Below are 25,763 nucleotides of genomic sequence, written 5' to 3' on the forward strand. Positions count from 1 at the left end.
TACTGAAAGCAATATAGAGAAGAAGGAGGACAAGCAGGGTCACACTATCTGCAACTCTCACCTGATAGATGTCATCAACAAGGGTGCCCAAGGCAGTTTTAGTGCCATGACCTGGTCAGAAGCCAGACTGGAATGGATCCAAGATGTTTTACAAATATTCAACAACTTAATGAAATTGCTAGTTCTATTAACTACATTCGTGTTCAGATGGTGTGTGTGATGGGCTAGGACTCAGGCTCAGACTTGGAACCAGAGGAGTCTCAGCCTGCACTGGATCCTCTGCCTCGGACATCAGCTGAACCAAGTCTGGGGCCTGATTCTGAGGACCCTCAGTCTGCACAGCCCTCCTGCAACAAGCACCAGCTGAGCCGAGTCTGGGGCCTGAGTCTTCCCTGGTTCCAGATGCGGGGAATACCTTGTTGACATCAGCCAGGTCGTCACCAGCAGCTGGCCCACTACCAGCTGAGGCTGAGGCGGCTCCTGGGTCAAGTAACCCAGCAGCGTCTCCTGGGTCCAGTAACCCACCGGCATCTCCCGAACTACAGAGACTCAGGGCTGATAGGAGAGACCTGAGTACTCACAGGAGGAGTGCTCGCCTTCAGCTGAGACGGGGTGATGAGTTGCCAGGGGATTGGGACCAACCGTTACCCTGTCTAAGATAAAAGGCAGTCAGAACCCCACCCCAGGTTGCAGGAGCAACATTGCTGGTTGCTAGATCCTGGTGGTGTTCCTGCCTCTGACCTGCCTTGGTTTCCTGCCTATGTTCCTTTTCCTGTCCTGCCCTGCCCTAGTTTCCTGCCTGCGTTCCTGTTCCCAACCTTGCCTGGCTTCCTGCCCTGAACCCAGCTTCAGCTACATTGGACCGTCTCTACGTTGACTCTTTGGACCACAGACCGGACTTGGACCTCACCTCTCGGGTAACCCATGGGACCAGCACAGTGTGTCCCTAAATCCTGGATCAGATATGGGGAACCTGTGCCCCCACCCCAGATGCTGTTGGACTCCTAGTCCCATCATCCCTGATCATTGGCCATGTTGACTGATGGGAGTTGGAGTCCAAAAACTCCTGGTTCCACTCTGCTGACCAATTCTAAAGATGTGATGGGGAAACAATTTAGGTGAGCCATTAGACAATACTTTGTGGAAGAGAATCTGGGTAAAAGCTCCCTTTAAAGCTGTTTCACTAAAGAATCCAGTAAAATGAACTTAAAGTTACACACTGGTTGTATATATACCCATTGAATAAAATGACATATCAGCTAAGTTGAAATTAAAAAATAAATAAATAAAATTGTCCAGTAGCACATTAGAGACCAACTAAGTTTGTGATTGACCCTCCCACTATATATAAGATTCTGGTGACTTCTGTTTCAGTGTATCTGAAGAATTGTGCATCCCTTTGGATCCTAAAACAGCATTTCTATTATATTAGAAACTGTTCAACAATAACTGTTCAACAACAAGGATCTCATTGCTCACCTGATGACTGCAGCACAGCTTACTATTGAAAGGTATTAGAAGAATCTAAATGATGTGCCTCTCGTGACTCTGGGAGTTGATATCAATGGACAAACTGGAAACCCATATCTGAGAGAGTCCAATGGACAAGAAAATCACTCCTTTACAATAAACTTGGAAGAGTTTTATTACTTATGCAACACTGATAGAACATGGTGATAGGCCTCCCAGAACCCAGTGGAATGATATCTTCATTGAAAAACTGAAATGACTTAGAAGTTAAATGTAATTAAATGGACATGTGGAGCTTCTGTGGGGGGATCGTTGAATATTGATTGATGTTTCTTGTATAAATAAGTGAAAACAGTATAATATTGGGGGAAGGGTAAAGGTCAAGGGACCCCTGACCCTTAGGTCCAGTCACAGATGACTCTAGGGGTGCAGCGCTCATCTCGCTTTACTGGCTGAGGGAGCCGGTGTACAACTTACGGGTCATGTGGCCAGCATGACAAAGCCACTTCCAGTGAACCAGAGCAGTGCACGGAAACACCGTTTACCTTCCCACCGGAGTGGTACCTATTTATCTACTTGCACTTTGACGTGCTTTCGAACTGCTAGGTTGGCAGGAGCAGGGACCGAGCAATGGGAGCTCACCCCGTGAACCACTGACCGTCTGATCGGCAAGCCCTAGGCTCTGTGGTTTAACCCACAGTGCCACCCGCGTCCCTATGGGGGGGTACATATAATCATTGTGAAGACAGCCCTGTACAGGGAAGCTTTTAGATGTGTAAGGTTTATTATGTTTTTATATATTTTGGAAGCTGCCCAGAGATAAAATGATGATGATGATGGTGGTGGTGGTGATGATGGTGATGATGACGACGACTGTGGTTCATGTGCCTCCTCAGTCTGCTGTCCAAGGTCCATGCAAAGACCCCTGTGCTTTGTTCTCAATCTTTATAGCAGACCTGGACCAGGCAGCCTTTCAAACAGAGGACTGCCCCCTAGAAAGTAAGACACATGGACACGCACGCGTCTGATTGTGTCAGAATGGGAACAAATGCTGAAAATGTGGCCCTTCTGATGGTTATGGGTGAAGTAACTGCCGCACCAAGCATAACTTGTGAATGAGCCATCATGTTCGGCAGGTGGGAGGAGATACATCCCAAATCTCAGTGCTTTCCTATAGACCCTGTTTACACCCTCAGCTGCCACCTACCTGGTGTACCTAACATGATGCACACTATACAGGCATTTGTGAAAGAGGCCCCAGGCTTAAATTTTGCTTTCTAAAAGGTCTTCTGTGTAACATGATTGCACTGGTGGATGCAGCGGCTAGAGCTGATGGTTGCATGCTTTTTCATCTCCACATAAGAACCCACAAATTATTGCCATTCTGCTTAAGCAAACACATTTGTTTTCTGCAAAAGAAGCTACGTTAGGGGGTTGGCTAGATATTGGAAATCTTGCTTTCAGGCATGAGCAAAAGGTTTCTTTCTCTCTCTCTCTCTCTTTGATACATGTTGCAAAAGCAGCATCCTCCATCTAAAGATGTTACAGAGCAGTTACAAAGCACCATTTGTAAGTGCCACAGCTGCATCTTTTGATGGCAAATAGCATCAATTCACTTTAAATAGTAACTTGTTCCAGAAAGGTATCCAAATGAAAGCAAAAAGTGGCAGCACTATCAGATTCAAAAAGCAACAAAAACTCCTCTGTCTAGGATCTTTAACTAATGATTTCACCCTTGCAATGAAAGCTACTTAGTAAAAGGTGAAAAGTATATGATCTGAAGAGAAACCAGAGTTTAAGGATTAAGTATGTTGCTCTGAAGTGTCCATATTGTGAAATGTAATACAGGGATTTTAGAATATTTGTGAGGTTTTCTTTCTTTCTTTTCTCTCTTTTCTATGTGTCCTCCCTCCCCCCCTTTTCTCTTTCTATACTTTCCCCATTTTCTTTTTTCTTTTGCCTTTCTCTTTCCTGTTCCCCCCTCTTTTAGTTTTACCATATGAATTAGATAGTAAGATGGTATAAATTTTACCTGATAAGAATATATATATATATATATATATATATATATATATATATATATATATATATATATATATATATATATATATATATATATATATATAATTTCCAAGTAAAATCATTTCCAAGTAAATGGTGTTTAATCTCAAGGTGCCAGTTTTTAAGTACAGTGGTACCTTGGGTTAAGAACATAATTCATTCTGGAGGTCCGTTATTAACCTGAAACTGTTCTTAACCTGAGGTACCACTTTAGCTAATGGGGCATCCCGCTGCTGCCGCGCCGCCACTGCGCGATTTCTGTTCTCATCCTGAAGCAAAGTTCTTAACCCGAGGTAGGCCTACTATTTCTGGGTTAGTGGAGTCTGTAACCTGAAGCATCTGTAGCCCGGGGTACCATTGTAAGTGTGACACATCGTGTTGCTTTCAAGACAAAGGTTTATTGCTTTGGAGCACTCTGAATTAGAGCTGAATTAGAACTCTGTTATGGGGAGTGGGGTAGCATCCAACTTGGTCGTGTTCATTAATGTCAATGAGTCTACTCCGAGTAAAACCTAGTTGACTACTCCCCAATATCTTCTTTCTAAAAAGCTTCCTAAAAGCAGATTTCATGTTGCCACAGGTGTTAGCAAGGCTTTAACAACCCCACTCTCCATGACAGAATTTGGGAAGATCAGATTTACTTTCAGATATACCGTATTATGCAAGTTTACTGACTTAAAGGCTTTTCCCTTCATCAGGACTACTGTGATGAGAATGCAACTTAAGTTGTGTCTCAACACCCCCATTAAAGATGTATGGATTTAAATACTTCAGAGCAGAGTGAATATTTAATTCCCTGAGGGATTACTAAACTACACATAGACAACCTAGCAATGTTGTTTGTACAGTGGTACCTTGGTTTACAATCTTAATTCATTCTGAAAGTCTGTTCTTAAACCAAAGCATTCTTAGACCAAGGCATGCTTTCCCATAGCAGCAGGAGGCTCAATTTACAAATCAAACACACTCAACAGGAAGCGGAACATGTTCTTATTCCAAGGCAAAGTTTACAAACCAAAACACCTACTTCCGGGTTTGCAGCGTTCTTAATCCAAGTTGTTCTTAAACTAAGATGTTCTTAAACCAAGGTACCAATGTACTTAAAAATTGTGTTTTATGGAAATATTTTTACGGATAACAAAGGAACATAAGTATAGCATTTCTGTTTTCAGTTTATAGAGTATTTTCTATAGGACAGTTACATTTGGTGTGAGACACTGCTATTGGAGGCATTGTGAGTTTGAGGGGGAGAAAGAGAGTTGGGGGAGAGAAGTGGAAGGTAGGCAATGCTTTCCAGGGTGAATTTTCTTAAGAAATATGGGAGTAACATCTCCCAACAGAGGCTCCTCTGTAATTAGTGCTTTCTCCCCTTTTCTCCATCAAAAGTGAATAAACAGAGATAAGAAAAACTATCTAAAAACTACCAGGAATACAACTGCTAACTAAAGGAGGATTCCAATCTAGAAAGAAACTAATCAAATTAAAGTTTACAACTCAGTGGTGGAGAGGAGGAGAGAGAGATTAGACCAGAAACTGCTGAGGGAGCTAAGAAATAGCCGCACTCTACCCCAGAGCAGATAGATCCCAAGGCTGAGAAACAACTGAAATTGGACCAGGTCCTCAAAGGAAAAGACTTGGACATCACCACAAGTACTTTTTCTACCCTCAATAGGCATGCTGTGCTAGAACAAGAATCTGCTACACAGCATGATGAAGAAAGAGTAACAAAGAATCTCAGCCACTCCTAAAACAACAGAGGAACACCCATGTTCACTGACAGAATTAGAAAACGCAAGGTTTCTAAGCAAACCTTTCTTATAACTGAGATTGTGATAAACCTGTATGAGAAACAGAATCTTAAGAAATATTGTAGTTCTTTTCATCAACATAGATTGGCAGTGATGGGTTCTGAAGGAATACTTCACGTTCACTTATAATTCTGCATTAAATCCATTATCTCTATGTACATGCGCTGTGGGGCATCACAGCCTGCGACAAAATCCAGATGTTGCCATTCAGGAATATTCTTGTGGTAAACTAAGTTTGGGATCTGAGGCAACAAGAGGGCAATGTCCTTTGAGTCTGCAACCCAGTCGTTACCACCACTCCAGACAGCTGTTGGAAGAGTCATCAGTTGTAAATTGTAGAAAGGTGGTGTTGACTAAAAGAGAGGAAAGAAATAAAAGTTTGAAAACAGTTTACAAAGACTTCCTGATCAACACACACACACATACACAGGCAAAACACAAACATATATCTAAGTTGAGGGGTGTGGAGGTTGCTTTAGCATTAAGGACAAACCCAGGCTCATGGTTTGTCTCACTCCAAACAAACCACAAGATGGAACCAAAGTTTGTTCTCAAATTTACAACTCATGGAGTGTCTGGAGAAAGACAAGCCACATGCCTAGAACTGAGCAACATGCTAAAGCAAACTATGGATTAGCTTGCAGGAGAGCAGCAGCAGGAGAGTCAAGGGAAGTGTGAAGTGGCCATGATCTCCTCTCAGGAAGCTCTTCCACACCAGCATTCATGGCAAGCTTTGGTTTCGTTTGGCTTAGCGTTACCTAGAAACCAGCTCAGTGTCTTCGACTCATTACTGCCAACTGTCATCACTGTGATTCTTCCTACCGCCCCAGTTTTGTTAGCACTGAAGAAACATGATTGCAGTTTCAAGACAGACTGTTCTGGAAAAATTTCAAGTAGTTATGGCTGTAAGAACCAGATTTATATCTTAGTTAGCTAATCTATTGTTATGTACTGAGTTGAATAGGATCCAAACTGCAGCAGTCTGATTGGTCCTAGAACAATAGGATTGAGATTGCAGCAGTCTGATTGGTCCCAGAACAATAGGATTGAGATTGCAGCAGTCTGACTGGTCCCAGAACAATAGGATTGAGATTGCAGGAGTCTGATTGGTCTGCAGGTGCCACCCAATCCAGCTCCAGGTGGAAGTGAATCCGCACTCTGATTGGCATACAGGAGTATCCCGGAATTAGCCAATCACGTGGGGCCCATTGTGTAAATAGTGTATATAAAGCAAACGTTTTGGGGGAACTACATTCCTCACTACTATGAGCTGAATAAAGAGCGTGAAAATCACACTGGGCTCCGAGTATCTTTCATCTATATAGAGGGATAAATTTGAAAGAACATACACACTGAATGAATGGAAGCAATCCTCATTGGTGTGATGTATTGCTTTATTTTTTTAAAAATGTGCATCTAATTTAAGAGATATTTTGGCATATCCTAAAGTAAATCCAAAACCTCTTTAACACCATAGATATTATCAAGCTGGGCCACATAATTCCCATGTGGGAGTTGTAATGGTGGTAAAATGAGTTCCTTGTGCAATCCTGATTTTAATCAAATTTACCATCTTAATGAAGCATATACCCACAACACTCAAGGGAGTGATTAGTGTGGCATGACCACAAGAAAGATTAAGATCTGGACAGGGGAGTGCAAAAAAACTCAACGTGTCATTGCTTAAACACTGTATAGAGGAGCAACGTGATGCTAAATCTAAAATATTGGTGCTTTGAGAACATACATGGTTCAGAGAAACCATTATAGACACAATTTAAAAGGAAGGAAATCAGAGAGATCTATAGATTAAGGACAGTACCACCTGGTGGACTTAAGGAGAACATAAGATGGGTGTCTGTTATGCAACAAGTTAAATATGTACTTTTAATGGAAATTATGCCACATTTCTTGCCATTTCAGTTATTATTGTTGTCACTATATTTACTTAATGCATGAAATTTCTATGAAATGGAGCTAGAAACCTGATTATGCATGCAGTTGCTATAATTGGTAAAGTAATAGCAGATCCTCTTACATGAGTTGATCCTGTATCAACTGAAGTTATTGGCTTTTGACTTCACATAAGCAAAGGTCATATTTGGATCTGATTTGGTGAGCGTACTGTGACAAAAGTCAGGTGCCCGCCCCTCCACTGCCGAGTGGTGGCAAGAGCCCATGGGGTCCCAGGCACCCATACAAGGTTTGTGTCCCTTTGGGGAATGGAAGACATGGCAGACACTTCTGTGGCTTTAAGAAATATGCTTTATTCATCTATTTATGCCTTCAGTCTGCCTGGAGGGAGGCCAGATCTTATGGCATGGTCATTTCAAGAGGAAGCAGCACAGACAGCTTCCTGCCTGCCAGGCCAAGATGGATTTCTGCTCTTCTACCAGCTTCTTCCCCCCAGCAACCCTTGCTCAAAAACGCCCTTTTCCTGTCCCCTCAAATACACACTATCACCTTGGCAACATCTCATTCCATAGGCAAAAGGATTTCTCTCCCCAATGGCCCATCAACACCTTTTGTCATGTTAATAGGTTTGGTCTTCACTAAGCCTGCCAGTCAGGAATTTTCTGTCTGGCACAGCTCTGCAACTTGTACTTTAATCCATACCCCATTTAATCAAAATCCTAGCATTTATTTATTTTTTCATTTCTCAGGTTTAGGGATATCCCTCCCCTAAATCTATAACAATAATTTTAAATGAAAGGTTCTCTGCATAAAGGATGCTATATAACAAAATAGTTGACTGATAATGACTGCTCTCCACATCAAATGGGGGGGGGGATGACGTTTGCGTGGTCGTGCGCAGCCCCCTGAATTCCTGGGCGACACCTGGTAGTTCTGCTGGCTGCGCCCTCCCCCAGAAGGGATACCTGGGGCCTCCACCTATCCCAGTTAACCGTCCAATCCCACCTGGAGGAGGTGTTGCCAATGGATTGGCCAGGTAAGGGGAGGGACTACCCAGCCCACACAATAGAGGGTATAGCTTACCTGGGAAGCAGCAGTCAGCTCCAGAGCTTCTCCCACCCTCCACTCCCTCAATTAACGCTTATTTTGCAGGTTAACCTCTTCTTCACAGGCACGCAGGCGCTGCTATGTCAAGGCCGCTGTTGAAGGGCCGGAAAGGAATTTCCCTGCATTGGCAGGTTTCGCCTTTCCCGTAGCAATTCATCACAACTTTGGAGGTTTCAGGCCTTGGGCGAAATCTTTTAGTCATCTTCCTAAATGGGGGGGGGCATGGGGCAGTGACTCCACGGCCCCAGTGTGGCAGTGATAACAGGGTTCCTCGTTAAAGGGTATTGGGGGGAGGCATTGGCCATACACCAAGAGGTTGTCATTGCTCTCCCCCACCAGTGGCGGCAAACAGGGGGCAGGCTCTCTGCTTGAATATATGTTCTCCAGAGCCAGCCCAATCCCCACACATTCTGGATAACCCTGACGTTGCCCAGATCCCTGACTGGGGGCTGGGTAGGAAAAATGCCCAGTTCCTGAGCCAAGGTCTCCCTACATCTGAATCTTAATAAAGTTGTGGCCAATTTTAATCCCATAACACGTTGTCTTGTGTCATTATTTCACTCAGGGGTTGCCTGGGGTTTGGGGGGACTCCGCCTGTCTGCACAAAGCTCGGAAAACTTAAAAACAAATTTGGCATTTCTGTTATTGTGAAAGCCTAATTGAAGAACATTAACATCTTATGTAGGCACTTCAGCTATTTAAAGAATAGGATTGAAGAAGTACAAGAATATCTCATGTTACTGAAAATGCTAAAAAATAGGGGTCTTTATGACATCTGGGGTGAACAAAACCCAGGAGACACCAGCCATACATTCCAATCGGGACGCCATGGGGACAGTATCTTACTCACACAAGGCCTGATCCCTTTAGTGGAATCAACAAACATAGGCAGCATCAAAATCACAGACCACACCCCAGTAGAAGTCACGGTTAAAATAGGAGAAGAAACACAAACCACCCCATCATGGTCCTTCAGTCCCACCCTAACCACAAACAAACAAATTAGAGAGAATCTCACCAAAACTACTTCAAGGAAAATGACGTAGACAACATAAAACCCCCCTCCTATGGGACGCAATGAAAGCGGTTACCAGAGGAGTATGCATAAAAGAGAAAACACTCCTTAAAAAACAAACCTCCTCAAAAATTAATAATTTAGAAAAAGATATCACCACACTCTCATCACGCTACAAACAAACAGGATCTAAAAAACTCCTTCAACTTATAGAACAAAAAAGAAAAGAAATAGACTCCCAAGAAATCAACAAAACAATGATAAACATTTTATATTCTAAGCAGCGCTTCTATGAATATGGAGGGAAAAACTCCAGACTATTGGCAAATAGATGTAGGGAAAAAGCACTCAAAGCAAGAATACACTGCATCACCAAAAAAGATGGCAACACAACATTCTCCCCCAAAGAATTAACTTCAGAATTTGCAGAATTCTACTCCAACCTATACACCTCCCGTAACCCACCCGAGAAGAAAATCAGAGAATTCCTAACAGAAATGAACATGCCTACCCTAACTAGCGAGGAACAGGAACTCATGGACAGTCCTATCACCCCAGAGGAAATAGACACAATCATCAAAAACTTAAAACCACACAAAGCCCCAGGCCCAGATGGCTTCACAGCAGAATTCTATAAGAAATTCAAAGAACCCCTGATGCCCTACATGACACGCCTGTTTAATGACATCATGAAAGGAGGGCCCATTCCTAAAACTTGGACCCTCTCCAAAATAGTCTCCATCCCAAAACCATTAAAGGACAGCCTCAAAGTAGAATCTTACCGCCCAATCTCATTAATAAACCAAGACTACAAAATCCAAGACTGATCCAAAACACCCACCCACCCCACTCACACAGGAAACCAAAGATCACCACAGCCAACCACAAATGAACAAGCACACCCTATGCCAATCGCGACCTCTCACTGCCAAAGAAACATAAGCGAACAACAGAGAACCAACACAAATGATGCTGACACCAAATCCTACATATATTAAGGAAAATAGAAACATCGCCTCCCCACCCCACCCTCCCCCCATCCCACCCACCTCCTTCCCCCTTCTCTGCCTAATGTCTCAACAACCAAAATTGATCTGTAAAAATGTTACATGGAAAAATGTGAGAGACATTGTACACACTTTTGTAAACCAAGAAAATCTTTAATAATAATAAAAAGAATATCTCATATGCTATCTAAAGACTTTCTTTTTATTCTGATTGTTGCATGGTTCTTCACACCTTGTAGATGGATTCTTTTGATACATGCTCAGTCTATGGATTTATGTAAACAATTAACCTAACATATTTATGGGCACAACAACCATTTGATTTTGTGTATGTAAAGCTTTATTATAAACTTCGTTTAAGTTTGTTACCCTTGACTTTTTAATTTTACCTTGGAACTTCATATTATCCACCATGTGTTATACGAACAGCAGCATTTGCCATGAGTAACTGTGGCCAAGCCTTACCAGTATCTACCCTCATATAAACACACCCAGAAAGAAATACTCAATTTGTGAGAAATTCTTACCTGGTTGTGGTGAGCCATGTTTGCTTCCTTGCTTCCCCAGTCAAAGCCTTTCAACTTTCCAGCCTTCATAATCTGAAAAAGAGGTGTACCATACTTTGAAAAAATAAATGGGGAAAGCAGGTGATATAGAAGTGTGCTATAGGAACAGACAGTGGCACCGGCATAAACAGGGATGTTGAACATGTCTAAAACTATGCTATGATTAATACTATGCAATAATGTATAACTTCATATTTAGCGAGATGAACAAAAGTTAATGTAAACATACAAAGAAAGCTGCACAAAGCCATCTGAAAGCAGAAGACCTGTTTTTTTGGACTGCTCAACCTTCTACGTCTCCTCAGTTTATCTGATAACTTGAGAATGTTTGACATGTGTCCTACTAGATAGGAGTTGTCTGTTTTACACCTGTTGTTGTTGTTTAGTTGTTTAGTCATGTCCAAGTCTTTGTGATCCAATGGACAAAAGCACGCCAGGCACTCCTGTCTTCCACTGCCTCCCACAGTTTGGTCAGACTCATGTTGGTAGCTTCGAGAATACTGTCCAACCATCTCTTCTTCTGTCATCCCCTTCTCCTTGTGCCCTCCATCTTTCCCAACATCAGGGTCTTTTCCTGGAAGTCTTCTCTTCTCATGAGGTGGCCAAATTATTGGAGCCTACTTGGAAGCAACTCTCATTTAGCTTAGGGGGACTTAAGTAAACACACAAAGGTTTGGGCTGCAAATTTCTCTTCTTATCTAATATGAATTCTCTCAGCCTCTGGGCAGCTGGATTAAGCTGGGTGGTTGGATAAGTAGCCCAGGTAACCCATTGCTCAGAAATCAGAATACTGAGCAGGGATCAGGAATTTCAACTCCACAGTCCAACTTAGTGTGCCAGGGGATCCTTTCTCACCCAAACACTTTCCCACAAAGACACCCACTTGCCCATCAGCTGATGTCACTCATTTAAATTCTGCTCTGCTTGGGAGGATTCCATGCAAACCCCTTCCTGATTGATTAAGGAAGGAGTTTGCATTGGAAGTGTTACTAAAGTGAATCAGGAAGAGGTTTGCATTGGAATCCAGAAGGAGCACCTTGCAAAGAGCTTTGACATCCTTGATTGTTCTAATAGGTTATTAACAGCTTGGATGCCCCACCCTGTTGTTAAACTTTATGTGTGAAACTGATCCTGATAAGAATCAGGCCTGTGGAGCAAAAAAGGTTCCCCACTTGTGACACTCTCAAAATTATTCCCAGGGAAGTGTGCCTAGAACTGCAGGCTAAGTCACCGAATCAGAGTTAGAAAACACCAACTCCCTCCCTAAAGATTATTCCACACAATTGATCCAAAATAGAGAGCAGGTTCAAGGGAAGCAGTGGCTAGGAAGAAACAACGCAACTGTGGGATATATGAGCCTCAAATAAGCAGCATGTTTAGCTCTAGTGAATGCATGAAGGGTTTATGACAGTCCAGCCAGGCTTAACTAGGTCATTCACCCTCACTTTGGAAGGAAGGGATACGAAAGTCATTATTCATTCTCTGTTCCACCATGTGAATCTGATCAGAAAGAACATCTTAGGTAGATGCTCCTTTCTTCTACCGTGTGGCTTTAGCAAGCAATCTTTGTGTTTCTATACAAATAAATTAAAGTGTCTATCTTTTCTTGCTGCTCTATGGGAAAGCAGATGACTCTGACCTCTGAAGAGTTTGTAAGTAAACCATTTATAACTTACCAAACTTATGCTCCTTTTCTATGCTAAGGGAAAGAAGATGGCTTTGGAAGAAACTTAAAGGGAGATATTTTAAAGGTCTAACAGCCTATATTTCCATGTTTTGTCATTTTATATTTCTGCTGGGGCACCAAAGAGTATTTGCCCTAAACTTGGATCAAGGAATGGAGGGAATTCTCCTTTTATTCTTTTAAACCATTTACAAATAAGCATTACAATCCATCATAAATGACTCTCATGAACAAGTCAGTTTCCAATGCCCTTCTACAAATCCATGTTATTTAGTGCTACAAGTCTGTGACTTGTACCTCTTTGTCAGGTTGTTCTGTTCTCACAGAGATGTGCAGAAGCTACTGCATTCAAGACCATGTGCTCCCAAATCATAGCACTGCCTTGCCTGCCCAATGATATGAAAACACAGCCTTTGCTAGACTGGAGCCATCCTGATGCTTTGGACTACAACTCCCATCAGCAAAAGGCAGTGTGGCCTGGCTGATGGGAGTTGTAGTCCAAACAGGCGGGCAAAGCTTCCAGTAGCACTGGGTTCGTCATTGAGTCACAAATCAGTAAAATACCACAGAAATGTAGTATTTGTTCATCTACCTGCAGGGGGACTATTTTGCCAATAAATAAATAAAATCCATTGGGGAAATTAATGTATCTGTAGCTTTTGAAATCTGTAGCTTTTTAAAAACACAATAAAACACTCTCTGCTTTAAATCCTTTCTCATAAAAACAAAACATATTTCTGGAGTATGTAAAAAGAGAGGCTGAGTTATTAAGATTTTTTTCTTTCCTTTATATTTATTAATTTCATTCTTAAAAGTCTTTATAAAAGCCTGTCCTGATTGCCCATTCTTCATTCAAGACAAAAAGCTTTTAAAAAACAGATTAGAGGATTTTGGTGCTACCTGAATCCAGTGAAACATGTTCTGGATAGATGTCCCAGCTGGGCAGTGTGATAAATATACATCGATTCGACTCTGTAAGAAAGAGCAAACTGATTATCTGAATTTATCACAAACTGCAACAGCCACTTCCCTTCGATTTGGATTGTTAGAACAAAAGCAGTGCACCAGAGCTAAACACCGGGATATCACACAGGAATCCATGTTTACATAGTAACTACACAACATAAATGCATTTTTTTTTTTACATTTTATATATCAAATTACTTACAGTGCTATTCTATGCTCATTTAATAAGAAGTAAATTGTACTGTGTTCAACCAGGCTTCCTCCCATGTACCTTTGCACAGGATTACAGTCTAATTATAATGTTTTCATCATACAGTACAACTAGAACCAATACAGGTCCGATTACTAACAATGATTGATGCAATGGGCATTGCATTGTGTATGTTCCTCCTATAGGAGATGAATTCACCCTATCCTGCTTGAGTAGCAAACCTGGCCTTGGTGTGCACTGCATGGCTTCTCACTTCATGTCATGATTCCTGGGCTGATGTGCACCATCTTTCAATGCACACAAATGTTCAGTTCCATTTTATAAGCATATGCACACAAACCCATATACAAATATTGGACCTAACTGTGTGATTAAATGATTGCCTGTTGTTGATTGCTGTTTATTGTTGTTGTAATAATAATAATAATAATAATAATAATAATAATAATAATAATAATAATATTTATACCCTGTCCATCTGGCTGGGATTCCCCGGCCACTCTGGGTAGCTTATAGCACATATAAAAAAGTGTTTAAAAAAGGTATCCCAACCTGTGACCACCTGGTGAAATATAAGATGTAAATAATGAATAAATTTGAAGGAACATTGGCTGGAAAGGAAGCAAGAATGGGCAAAAACTAATAAGCAGCCTCATAAAGATCAGCCACAAAATCAACACAAACATAGTGAGATGTTACTAGTTTGCTTAGAGAGATGCTACTAGTTTGCATGAACAGAGATCATCTGGTCATTCTTCAAGTTGGTGAGACTCACTTGACAACAGTGAGAACCTGGGCCTTTAATGTCATCAGCCCAGTCCTGCGGAATACTCTACCAATTGAGACTCAGCAAGAACCTTCTAGGCCAACTTTTAAATCCCTGCTGAAAACCTCTCTATTCTGCCGGTACACCCACCACCATGGGTTACTGATCACTGCTTTTAACTTGTTTTTCACTTTTTATTCTTTTATTATATGGTTTTAATCTTATTTTTACTTTTGTTAACTGCTTTGATATATTTTGCTGATATAGCAGTATATAAATACTTAAATAAATAGTTAGCCATTATGTGGTGCTTACACCGGAGACAAAATCCCAGAATAGGAAGAAATATATATGAGACCATGAGGTCTACTGAAGTCTTCGTGCTTTTTTTTTTTTTTTTACAGGAACCTTTATACGGTCAATATTTTTGAGGTAGGGGAATGTGTTCTGGAGCTTTAGCTTTGTACATAAGAAGGGGATTTAGACACTCCGTTGAGTGGCATATTGTGGGGGGGGGGACCACAGGGGTGCAGAAATTATGCTCTGTTGCAAATGGTATTTCCATGAAAACCAGGAAGTGACCTCTCCACTGCAGTCTCCTGGAGGCCACAGATGTTGTTAAGCAGTTCAATGCGCAAATGTATTCTATCCGTTTCCCTCCTTCCCATCCCACTCTGTGTAGTCCCCGTTTAAACAACCCCATAGCAAAGGCAAAAAGATGCAGGTCAATGCGCAGGGAGGCCTTGAGGGTGGATGGACAGTGGTTTCACATGTGTGCTGCTGTACTTGAGCACAGTCATGAGGCCCAGTAGGCAGAGCAGCCCTGCCTGTGGGGCTACTTCTCGGGTGGTGGAGAGGTATCCCTCTGGCCACTCCACTTAACTCTTTCCATGTGGCAAGCACAGCACACAGTCCAGGAGCTAGGGGGCACAATACTTGCCTTGCCCCAGGCACTGGCAACCCATGCTATGCCACTGCTCCTAGTGCAGGAGTCACCACAGCATCCACACAGATTTTCACTAGTGCCCCAAACTCTGAGCTTTCCTTTAAAAAATAAATTTATATCCATCATAGAAACAAAATTATGGGGCAAAGTGTGCAGGTACCTTCTATGTTTTGTCTAAGTGTAATTAAGTTATGGAAGGCACAAGTAGCAATCACTTCAGAGAAGCCTCCATACACCTGCATATATATTTTTTAGATCACACTCCTATTAAGTAGTCAGAAATCTTACCGCATTGAAGTTTAGCACATTAAAGCCAGTCAACATGAAGATAACACTGCCACAAAGATAATCCATTGGGAAACGGTTACACAAGTAAGTAGCACACCATTTCAGATTTCTGCCTTGAGTCAAAAACTGCTTAGTTCCAAACATTTCCTGCCAAAACAAAAACATTAGTACATAGGTCATTTTGTTAGTATATTCTCTGTTTTCCTATGGATACTTTTATCGAGTAGCAATATATTACCCCCCCCCAAAAAAAAAAATATGTTATGAGAATCTTCCACTCAGACATTTAGGATAGAATACCCATTCAAAACCCACATGCACAGTCAGACAGAATGACCCACTGGACCCTCCAAGTGTCCCTATTTTCCAGAGGCTATCCCAGATTTACAGAAGCCATCCTGGTTTTTGATTTGATCCCAGAATGTTCCACTGTTCATTTGTTGTTGTTCAGTCGTTCAGTCGTGTCCGACTCTTCGTGACCCCATGGACCAGAGCACGCCAGGCACCCCTATCCTCCACTGCCTCCCGCAGTTTGGCCAAACTCATGCCAGTCGCTTCGAGAACACTGTCCAACCATCTCATCTCAACTGTTCCTTAGGATGTGCCTATTTTCACCAGAGAAATAATGAAGGGTATGGAGTTTTGCAGCTCCCAAGAAAAGGAGATAAGTCACTATACAACCTCTAGAAGCCATCTGAATGCAGGCTTATATAGGGAAGTTTTTTAATGTTTAATGTTTTGTTATGTTTTTATATATGTTGGATGCTGCCCAGAGTGGCTGGGGCAACCGAGTCAGATGGTTAGGGCATCAATGGAATGGAACGAAACGAAACGAAACCTTCTAAAGTGGTTCAGAAACAAGCTAGATGGTAATGGTTCCCACAACATGAACACTATTTAGGTAGGAGCCCAAATATGCAAAAGACAAGAGTTATGCAAACATAGCCTCTAAGGGCATTGATTTCTTTATTTTATTTTATAATATTTTAATTTTTTCCCATTTTTAACATTATTATAACATCTTATTTCCTTTTACTAATTCATAGCTCCACCGAGCCACTCGACTTTCCTCCATCCTGCCGCCTCGTTTTTGTATAACTGCATCATATTTCCACACATTTATCCCATCTCAATTCTACATTTTTTTCTTGGTTATTTTAGTCTTAAAGCACAAGTAGAAGGTTGCTTCCAATGAGCATTGCAAGATTTATCGAAGTCCTGCAAGTTTCTTTACATGTTTACAATAACTGTCTATATACTGAATAAATTTACTCTAGTCTCTCTGGAACGCTTTGTCACTCTGGTTTCGGATTTTGCCCGTCAGCTTTGGTAATTCCGCATAGTCCATCATCTTTGTTGATTTCTAGACTTTTGGCGTCCTTCTAAAGTGGTTCAGGAACAAGCTAGATTATAATGGTTCCCACAACATGAATACTATTTCAGTAGGAGCCCAAATATACAAAGGACATGACTTATGCAAACATTTTGCCAAATGTCCAGTAGCTAAATAGATGTGCTTGAAATCATTTAATTCCCCAGTAATTTCAGCAAAAGTGCCTTACTGCTCTATTGTATGCCTAGTGACTTAATTTAGTGCCATGTCTCCTGACTTGAACCTAGGCTAAGAATACGAAAAGTACCATAGCTATTCCCCCAATCTGAAAAGGACAGGAGTGTAACATAGTAGCCAAGGGTGACTATAACATGGGGATAAAACTGATCATGCTCCAATGTTGTTTTATGGATTACAGAGCTAAAAGCAGCAGGGTGGAAGACATAGACAACAGAAGAGACCCAAGCAAACTGCCTCCAAACATGATCATCGAGTGTCTCTGAGTCCTAAAAATGGGCGCATGTGCCTGTAATATGATCATCTTGGCTCTCTTCCCCTACAGCCATTCCTTGTTAGTAAGTAAGTAAGTCCGCAACTAAGAAAGAAAGAAAGGAAGGAAGGAAGGAAGGAAGGAAGGAAGGAAGGAAGGAAGGAGGAAAGAAAGGAGGAAAGGGGGAAGGGTTGCAGGGGGAAAGGGCTTTGGCAAATCCCAGCTGCCATTGAACCCAGTAGGTTTTGACACTACTTGATTTTGGCTTTAAGCAAGAAGATCCCTGGAGCATAGTCTTACTGTACTATAAAAAAGCAATACTGTAATAAATACATTTCCATGTAACTGCTCAGCATTATTGCTTTAAAAGCAACTGAGTTACCCACAGGTGTGATCTGCCACCATACTGACAAGCTTCTCATGGCAATTTCATTATTTATTTATGCGTCAAATTCTTTAATATGGGCACCGAATGCAAACAGTATCCACTAGTATAGAGCATCAACACCTTTCTTTTTCTGCCCACAGCAGAAACTGGAACCCATGACATGTACAGCAAGGGAGAAAAGCCAGCCCCTCGTTTTTTTAACCCTAAAAAAGTCCTGGCACAGAACAGCCAAAGCAACACCCTGCTATCAAGTTGCAGCATTGGCTAGCTTGAGTTCTTTAGATGTCTAAGAGCATTATGAATGGCCTCAGATAAAATGAAACGGATATACCCAAATACTGTACTTAGCTACATCCTGCAATATTTGCATTCTGTTGTTTGAAACAATATTTTTTTCTGAAATACATACTTTGAGCTTAGGTTCAGGAACCATTGCAAGTTTGGTGAAAGCCGTGTTGGTCAAATACTTTACAGTGGCTACTGGTGCCAATGCAAAGAACATTTTGATCTTCTTGGCTAGGTGTGGCATGGTTGAAAATGCAACGAATGCTGAGGGGTGGGGGGAAAGGAGAGAAATGAATAGAGTTAGCAATGCAGTCTTGAAAAAACACAATAACAAAATTTTAAACCCAATTTTTGCATAATGCAAAAGCAATCAAGTACTTGGTGTTGTATGTCCTCTGGAGGACCAATTATGGCCACGCTTCAAGTCAAAATAAACTTTTATTTATTCATAATTAAATCTGAAGTTCAAAGTCACTTGCAAGATTTGTGAAATAAACCACAACAGCAATAATAGCAGCTAAAACTCAGGATGAGCAAATCTCAAGTTGAGTTCTCCATGTTTCCACAACAGTTTTTTAAGTGATTATGAAAATCATCAACATTTTAGAGCAATTTTATTGTAGCGTGCATTGTTTGCCTGCAATCTTACCTAGTACCCACAGTTTTGCGAAGCACTTTTTCCAAATATAATGCTTTTTTGTATGCTATTTCCACTCATGCATTCTTACTCTAGTATATACATTTTGTACACATTTCTTGGATGCAGAACTTCATTTCAAAATCTGGAGAAGGGTGAATTTGGAAAGATGGTTGTGTTTCAGCTCACATATTGTTTTGCAAAGTGTGAATGAATTGGAATAGGAGCATGAAATCACTGTGAAAAACTGACAGAATGGAAAGGCTTGAAGCTTAAAAGAGAAGCAGCAAACCAGAACTCTGTAGGTATTAGGGTTGCCAGGGCTCTAGGGCTGACCTAGTCTCCAAGTTTGCCCGGTCCCCTCCATGGGGATTGCAAGCTTCAGCTCAGCAAAAGCTGGCTGTAAATTGAAACATTGACTCACTGGACCGGGGGGGGGGGTCTTCCCTCCTTCATTCCTACCCTCTCCTCATTAATTTCCATCTCCAGGGCTTTGTGGTGGGAAGGAGTGCAGAGGAAGAAAAGGAAATGGCTGGGCTCAAGAGGAGAAGAGCCTTAAGAGTGTGCATGTGTGGTTGACACAAGGTGTATTGCTGCAGAGCACATGAAGAATTCCTCCCTCCCCCCCCCCCCACAAAAAACCCCACAGCAATTCTTTGATGGCTTTCAAATAAGTCAGAGGAGGCAAATACAAAAATTAACAGAAGTGGAAACTAGAGAGTATAGATCAGGGGTTGGCAACGTAAGGCCCGGGGGACAGATGCGACCCAATCGCCTTCTCAATCCGGCCCATGGATGGTCCAGGAATCAGCGTGTAATTACATGAGTAGAATGTGTCCTTTTATTTAAAATGCATCTCTGGGTTTTTTGTGGGGCCTGCCTCATGTTTTTACATGAGTAGAATGTGTGCTTTTATTTAAAATGCATCTCTGAGTTATTTGTGGGGCATAGGAATTTGTTCATTCCCCCCAAAAAAATATAGTCCGGCCCACCACATGGTCTAAAGGATGGTGGACCAGCCCACGGCTGAAAAAGGTTGCTGACCCCTGGACTAGAACTGGGTTGTCAACCTGGTCCCTACCGCCCACTAGTGGGCATTTCAGGATTCTAGGTGGGCTGTAGGGGGTTCTACGGCACAAACTGAATCCTCCTTCCATCTGACACCAACAACAGCCACCCCATACCAACTCCACTAGGTCTCAGGTTTGGGCCCTGAAATCTCAGGATCTGGGATCATTTTGACATAGGAGTCCTACTAGGGATGGTGCATTATAATCTGCACAAGACAACAGAAAAGGCCCTGCCTTGTTTCTGACCTACTTAAAACTATTTAGTGCTGCATATATTTCCTCAGTGGTATAATAATCATAAATTCACTCTGTGGCTAATAAAAATAATAATTATTATTTTATTATTTATACCCCACCCATCTTGCTGGGTTTCCCTAGCCACTCTGGGCTCTACTAAGAACCAATAAAACATGAAGTGAAAGTCAGAGGTGAGGTAGATTATACCGGTAGCTACCTGGGAAACTGTTACCTAATCTCTGGCTGCAAACTAGGCTTGATCCTGGTTTGAAATGCAGGATTTTAACAATTTCTCAGTCCAGAAAACCATTTTTTATAAACCCCTTAACCAATTTGAAACATCACCTGTATGGGAAATATCATTAAGAAGGAAAATGCAGGAAACCTTGAATTTAATATACAACAGCAACTGCACAAATAGATATGTAGCTATTAGAATTGCCTACATGTGTTTAAGAAACTTGCTAACCTACCCATTGTGCTGCCCTGGGAATGACCAACATAAAATATTTTATCCTGACCAGTTTTGTTCAGGACAAAGTTTATTGAAGCAGGAAGGTCGTATTTAGCCATTTCATCAAAACTGCAAAGAAAAAGGAACAGCCTATGTTTAACAGACATGTATATGCAGTGGGATCTCCATTGTGGATTCCTAAAATGCCCTGTTCTCTGCCCAGTTCAATACAAGAACAGACTTGGATCTGGCAGATCAGAGATCATCTCCTCCATGGATCCATCAAGTCACCAAGTCTGTGAACATTTGTGAAACAGAGTTATCTGAATTAAGCCACGACTCATCTTCCTTATATATTTCCATTTGCACTGTTCACTAGCAGTCAAGGCCACACTATGAGCTGTTCACTGCAAACTGAAAATGCCCACCACATAGTTAAGAGCAACCACATGGCTGCAATGGGGAAAGCAAAAAAGATTTATAAAATGTCAGTTTCAGGAGGAACAGTATTTATGCTGTGGGCAGGAGAGGGCTCTGCTTTTCCTCCAACCCATGTCTGTCTGAGGAGCTTCAAATTCCAGCCCAGTAAGTTTACAGAGATTCAGAAGGACCGATATTGAGTCTTTCCAGATCAAGTCTAATTGCACCTAAAGTTAAGCTGATCTGCTAACATCTATGGAGTTCACCAAGGCCATATTCCCCCCAGGAACAAACAAGTTGTTTGTTTGTTTAAAGGAACAACTACCAATCTAATTTACTTTGAAATGTATTTCTATACCTCCTTATCATATATTATAAGAGGAGGTGGAAAAACATGGCTCCAATAGGAAGAGAATGACTGATTAAAGTTTTCCCCAAACGGAAAACTAGGAACCAGAAACAAGAAATTAGGTTTAGAAAGCTCACTCTACCTGAATAGCCAGAATTCTTGATGCTTCTCAGTATAGTTGATGTGTTTGTTGGACCAGGTGTTACCTCTGGTGTTTCCGAGCCAAACATCATAACCAGCATCAGCCAATATAAAGCCTAGGCTGTTGTAGTCCATATTAAACACCCAGTTACTGCTAGAACCAAGCAAACCATGCTGCATGAACACTGCGGGCCTGGGACCTGAAAGAGAAGAAGAAGAAGTAGAAGAAGAAAAAGAAGAAGAAGAACTTATACGCCCATCTGGCTGGTTTTCTCCAGGCCCTCTGGGCAGCTCTCAGCATAGTTAAAATAACAATAAAACATCAGACATTAAAAACATCCCTAAACAGGGCTGCCTTCAGATGTCTTCTAAAAGTCTGATAGTTGTTTATTTCCTTGACATCTGATGGGAAGGTGTTCCACAGGGTGGGCGCCACTATCAAGAAGGCCCTCTGCCTAGTTCCTTGTTTTAAACATAGTTACTATAAGTAATTCCATTGTCTCCATCTAATAAGATGCAGCCTTGCTTGGCCAAGCTCTCCTCACCCTCTCCTTCTGCCGTTTCTCTGTCACCCAATAATCACCAGTGACAGAGGTGTTAAGAAGCCAGGAGGGCAACGATGCCCCACATGTGTCCTCACTGGCCACTAGTGCATTTCACCAAGTATAAACTTGGGACACAGAGCAGGCCAGCACTTTCACATGTCTCGAATTTGAATCTGGAATGATTATCTTCTAAATGCAATATGGAAAGCAAGGCAGAGGTATTTTGGGGCGCAGCTCACCAGGCCCTGCAGATCTGAATTCATTTAAAGTAGCTAGGTGTTTCCTTTTCCTATCTTGGGCTGCAGCTTTCTCCTTACACCATAGTATGTCATCACCAGGTTGGGGATCATTTTCCTTTGACTTAGAGACAGAGGCAAGGGACATCTCGTTTGGCACGAATGGCGGATGGATTACAGGTTTGACAGCTTCATCAAACTTGGCTCTATGGAGGACCAGGGGGGAAGTGCCAAGGCGAGGTGCCCCCCCAAATGTCTCAAAAGAAAGTTTGAGGTGCCGAGGAGTCCTGCAAATCGCGAATGGTGGCTCAGGCTCTAGTCTTTGGTCTCTGCACCCAAAAGTGCGGGGGGGGGGGGAGCTGAGAGAAAAGCCAGCGATCTAGGCACCAGCGCAGCTCTGTAGTGCGAAGCCTCTGTACCAGCCAGAAGTGCCTACCTTTCCAACTAACTTCAAGATGAACTTGGAAATATTTAATATTGAACTTGGAGATAGATGAAACTAAGAGACTTACCTCATTAATTGAGGAAGGGATTAATATTCTCTTGAAGAAGTTGGAGACATTGGAGATAATATCCAAGAGTGAATACTGTGTCAATTTTTAGCAACAAAGATTGGATTACCTTTTAGATTAAATTGAAGGTTGGTGTACAAGGAGTCTATGCAACCCAGGAAATGATTTGGGATGCTATTGGCAATTTAAATTAATGGAATATACTGAAATGGCTAAATTAACTGGAAGACTAAGAAATCAAGAAGACAACAAATATAAAAAAAGAATGGAAAATGTTTATTGCATATTTACAAAGGCATTGTAAAAGAGGTTAATACAATAGTAGGGTTTTAAAAACACTTGTAATATTACGAATGTTTAAAATTGGAAATTTTAATAAATTTAATAAATCATAGACATATATAATATATTATAAAAGAACCAGGAGAGGAAATGGAGGGAAGTCAAGGGATTTGAGTAATCCCAAAATATGGATTTAATATGGTGTGAAGATGTTTTATTTTCTATTTTCTATTTTTATTTGTATTGAAGTTGTTTGTTATGGTTTATATGATGATAATGTTTAAATGTGAAAATTAATTTTAAAATATTAAAAGAAAAAAAGAAAAGAAGACAGAGGCGAAGCAGTTCTGCCGTTTCTCTGTCACCCAATAGCATTTCTCCATATTCTCCATGCAGAGGACCTAATAGCTCAAGAAAGGACTAAAATGTGTCTAACCTAATCTATGGCCCTTTTTTGGAATTTTACAGCAAATATAGGACAATTACATATGATTATTAAAATCATATTAATAATCACCCATAACCAAACAGATTGTTGGGGTTTTCTGGCAATAAGTAAAAAAATTCCAAAGCAAGATAGATAGATAATACTTTATTCGGCTATAAGCCCACAAGTCCAAAGCAAGAAATTATCATTTTTCTGATAATAATTTTAAAAGTCCTTACATTATATGCATGAATACAAAACAGATACCTCCAAAAACACACTTACCCGATTTCTGATTATTTCTTTTCCCATGAGGAATTCTGTTAATACTCAGGATATAACCATCATCTGTCACCACTTCATATGTCTCACTGGGATATCCTCTGAAGGAAATTATTTCACCCTTGGTGGAAGGGGAAAAAAGAAAGGGCAGAGCTCGGTTGGGACTGTAAAACTCCTGGACACTTCTTTTCCACAGAAGATTATATCTTTAATAGCAATAGTTCCCAAACTCCACCCAGTACCTTTGGATCACGTGAAAATTGCTGAAGGTCTTTGTGGACCAATTAATGATTTTTCTTCATGCTGTTGAACAATAATAATGCGTAGGTAAAGATGCTAAACTTGCTACTGCTGATACCTAAATGAAGCTCACAGAGCGCTGGGGTTACATGAAGCAGATGTTGGGAGCTACTTTGGGAATGCTTAAAAAAAAAAAAACAACGCTGCAAGCTGCCCTGAGCAATGATGTATTGAAAAGGCAGGGTACATATTTTAAAATCGTCATCATCATCAACAACAACAACATCATCATTTTGTTGCCCCCTGCAATCCCAACATTCCATGAAAAACAAACTTTAGTTACGTGGAATATAGCAAAAATAAGCAGCGCTAAAAACCAAAGATGCCTTGAGTTAAGCGAATGAAAGAATAAAAGATAGATGGCTTACAACATTCATAGTAGCTTCTGGGTGTGCAGTTCTTCTTTTCATAAATATTCCTGAAGTAACAAGGATTTGAACCAAGCCTGCCCCCATTATGAAAAGCCACATCCTTGATGTGAATGGAAGCAAATCCATCTTTCAGTGTGGTGTACAAGACTGGGCTCCACAAAGCTAGATTAACATTACTGTAAAGAACATGTGCTTAAACCTATATCATGTACTGGAGAATAAATTGTCGGGTTAAATAGCTTGCCACTCTTCACTAAAAACAAACAACACATTCCTGGAAGGATAAGGAACATCCTTTCTAATTGATATCATTGGTTCAGTCTTGCCCAACTCCCAATATCACCTTACGCAAACTTCTCAAAAGGTATTTCCACTGAGTTCTGTGTGGCATCTTTCAAGGCAAGTGGGCATAGGACTGCAGTCTCAATTCAACAAAAGATTAGTCAAGGTGTAACAGATCATTTACTACAGCAGTTAAGAGTACAATGATCAACCTGCAGGTAGCTGATTCAAAGCTCATCTGGGTGGATGAGGAACATTATTTTTCACACTGTAAACATATGGAGTTAACATAAAGGTAAAGGCAAAGGACCCCTGGACAGTCAAAGGCGCATCTCGCTTTTCAGGTCGAGGGAGCTGTCTTTTGTCCACAGAAAGCTTTCTGGGTCATGTAGGCAGCATGACTAAACTGCTACTGGCGCACGGAGGACAAGCTCCAGAGCACATGGAAACACCATTTACCTACTTCAGCTGGTATGCTTTCAAACTGCTAGGTTGGCAGGAGCTGGGACAGAGCAACAGGAGCTCACCCCATTGTGCGGATTCAAACTGCTGACCTTCCATTCAGCAAGCCCAAGAGGCTCAGTGGTTTAAACCAAAGTGCCACCCGCGTCCCAGACATATGGAACTAATGTTGGATTGATGAAAAATAACACTTTGCAGCTGTAGTTGACATACACAATGGACCTTCTGAGAAAGCTGATCACATGACAACTGCAACCACACAGAGAGGAAGCCACCTCCCAATCACTCCATGGGGTGAATCTGCTTCTAGAATTTTCTAAAGAGTTCATTTACTCATAATAAATAAATAAACGGTAAATGAGTGGAGAAGGAAACTATTGGAATATGCCGAACTGGCGAAATTAACAGGGAAAATAAGAGAGCAAAAAGATCAAAGGTTTCAATTTGAATG

General features: G+C 41.3%; 1 protein-coding gene across 2 annotated transcripts; it reads right to left on the reverse strand.

The window, feature by feature from the left end:
• Nucleotides 1-4,832: 4,832 nt before the first annotated feature.
• On the reverse strand, nt 4,833-24,716 carry LOC117046806 (putative lysosomal acid lipase/cholesteryl ester hydrolase). Of its 2 annotated transcripts, XM_033149215.1 has the most exons (9): nt 24,566-24,716; nt 23,901-24,018; nt 21,615-21,813; nt 20,723-20,832; nt 18,430-18,569; nt 15,810-15,956; nt 13,533-13,604; nt 10,910-10,981; nt 4,833-5,692 (listed from the first exon to the last, which is right to left on the reverse strand). In XM_033149215.1, exons 1-9 carry the CDS (start codon nt 24,692-24,694, stop codon nt 5,459-5,461), a joined length of 1,221 nt encoding a protein of 406 aa, XP_033005106.1. In that variant the 5' UTR covers nt 24,695-24,716; the 3' UTR covers nt 4,833-5,458. The 2 variants fall into 2 exon arrangements, with proteins under 2 accessions (XP_033005106.1, XP_033005107.1); XM_033149216.1 differs by lacking the exon at nt 15,810-15,956.
• Between the last annotated feature and the right edge of the window lie 1,047 nt (nt 24,717-25,763).

Source organism: Lacerta agilis, chromosome 5 (genome assembly GCF_009819535.1).
Source record: "Lacerta agilis isolate rLacAgi1 chromosome 5, rLacAgi1.pri, whole genome shotgun sequence".
In the NCBI taxonomy this organism is placed as follows: domain Eukaryota; kingdom Metazoa; phylum Chordata; class Lepidosauria; order Squamata; family Lacertidae; genus Lacerta; species Lacerta agilis.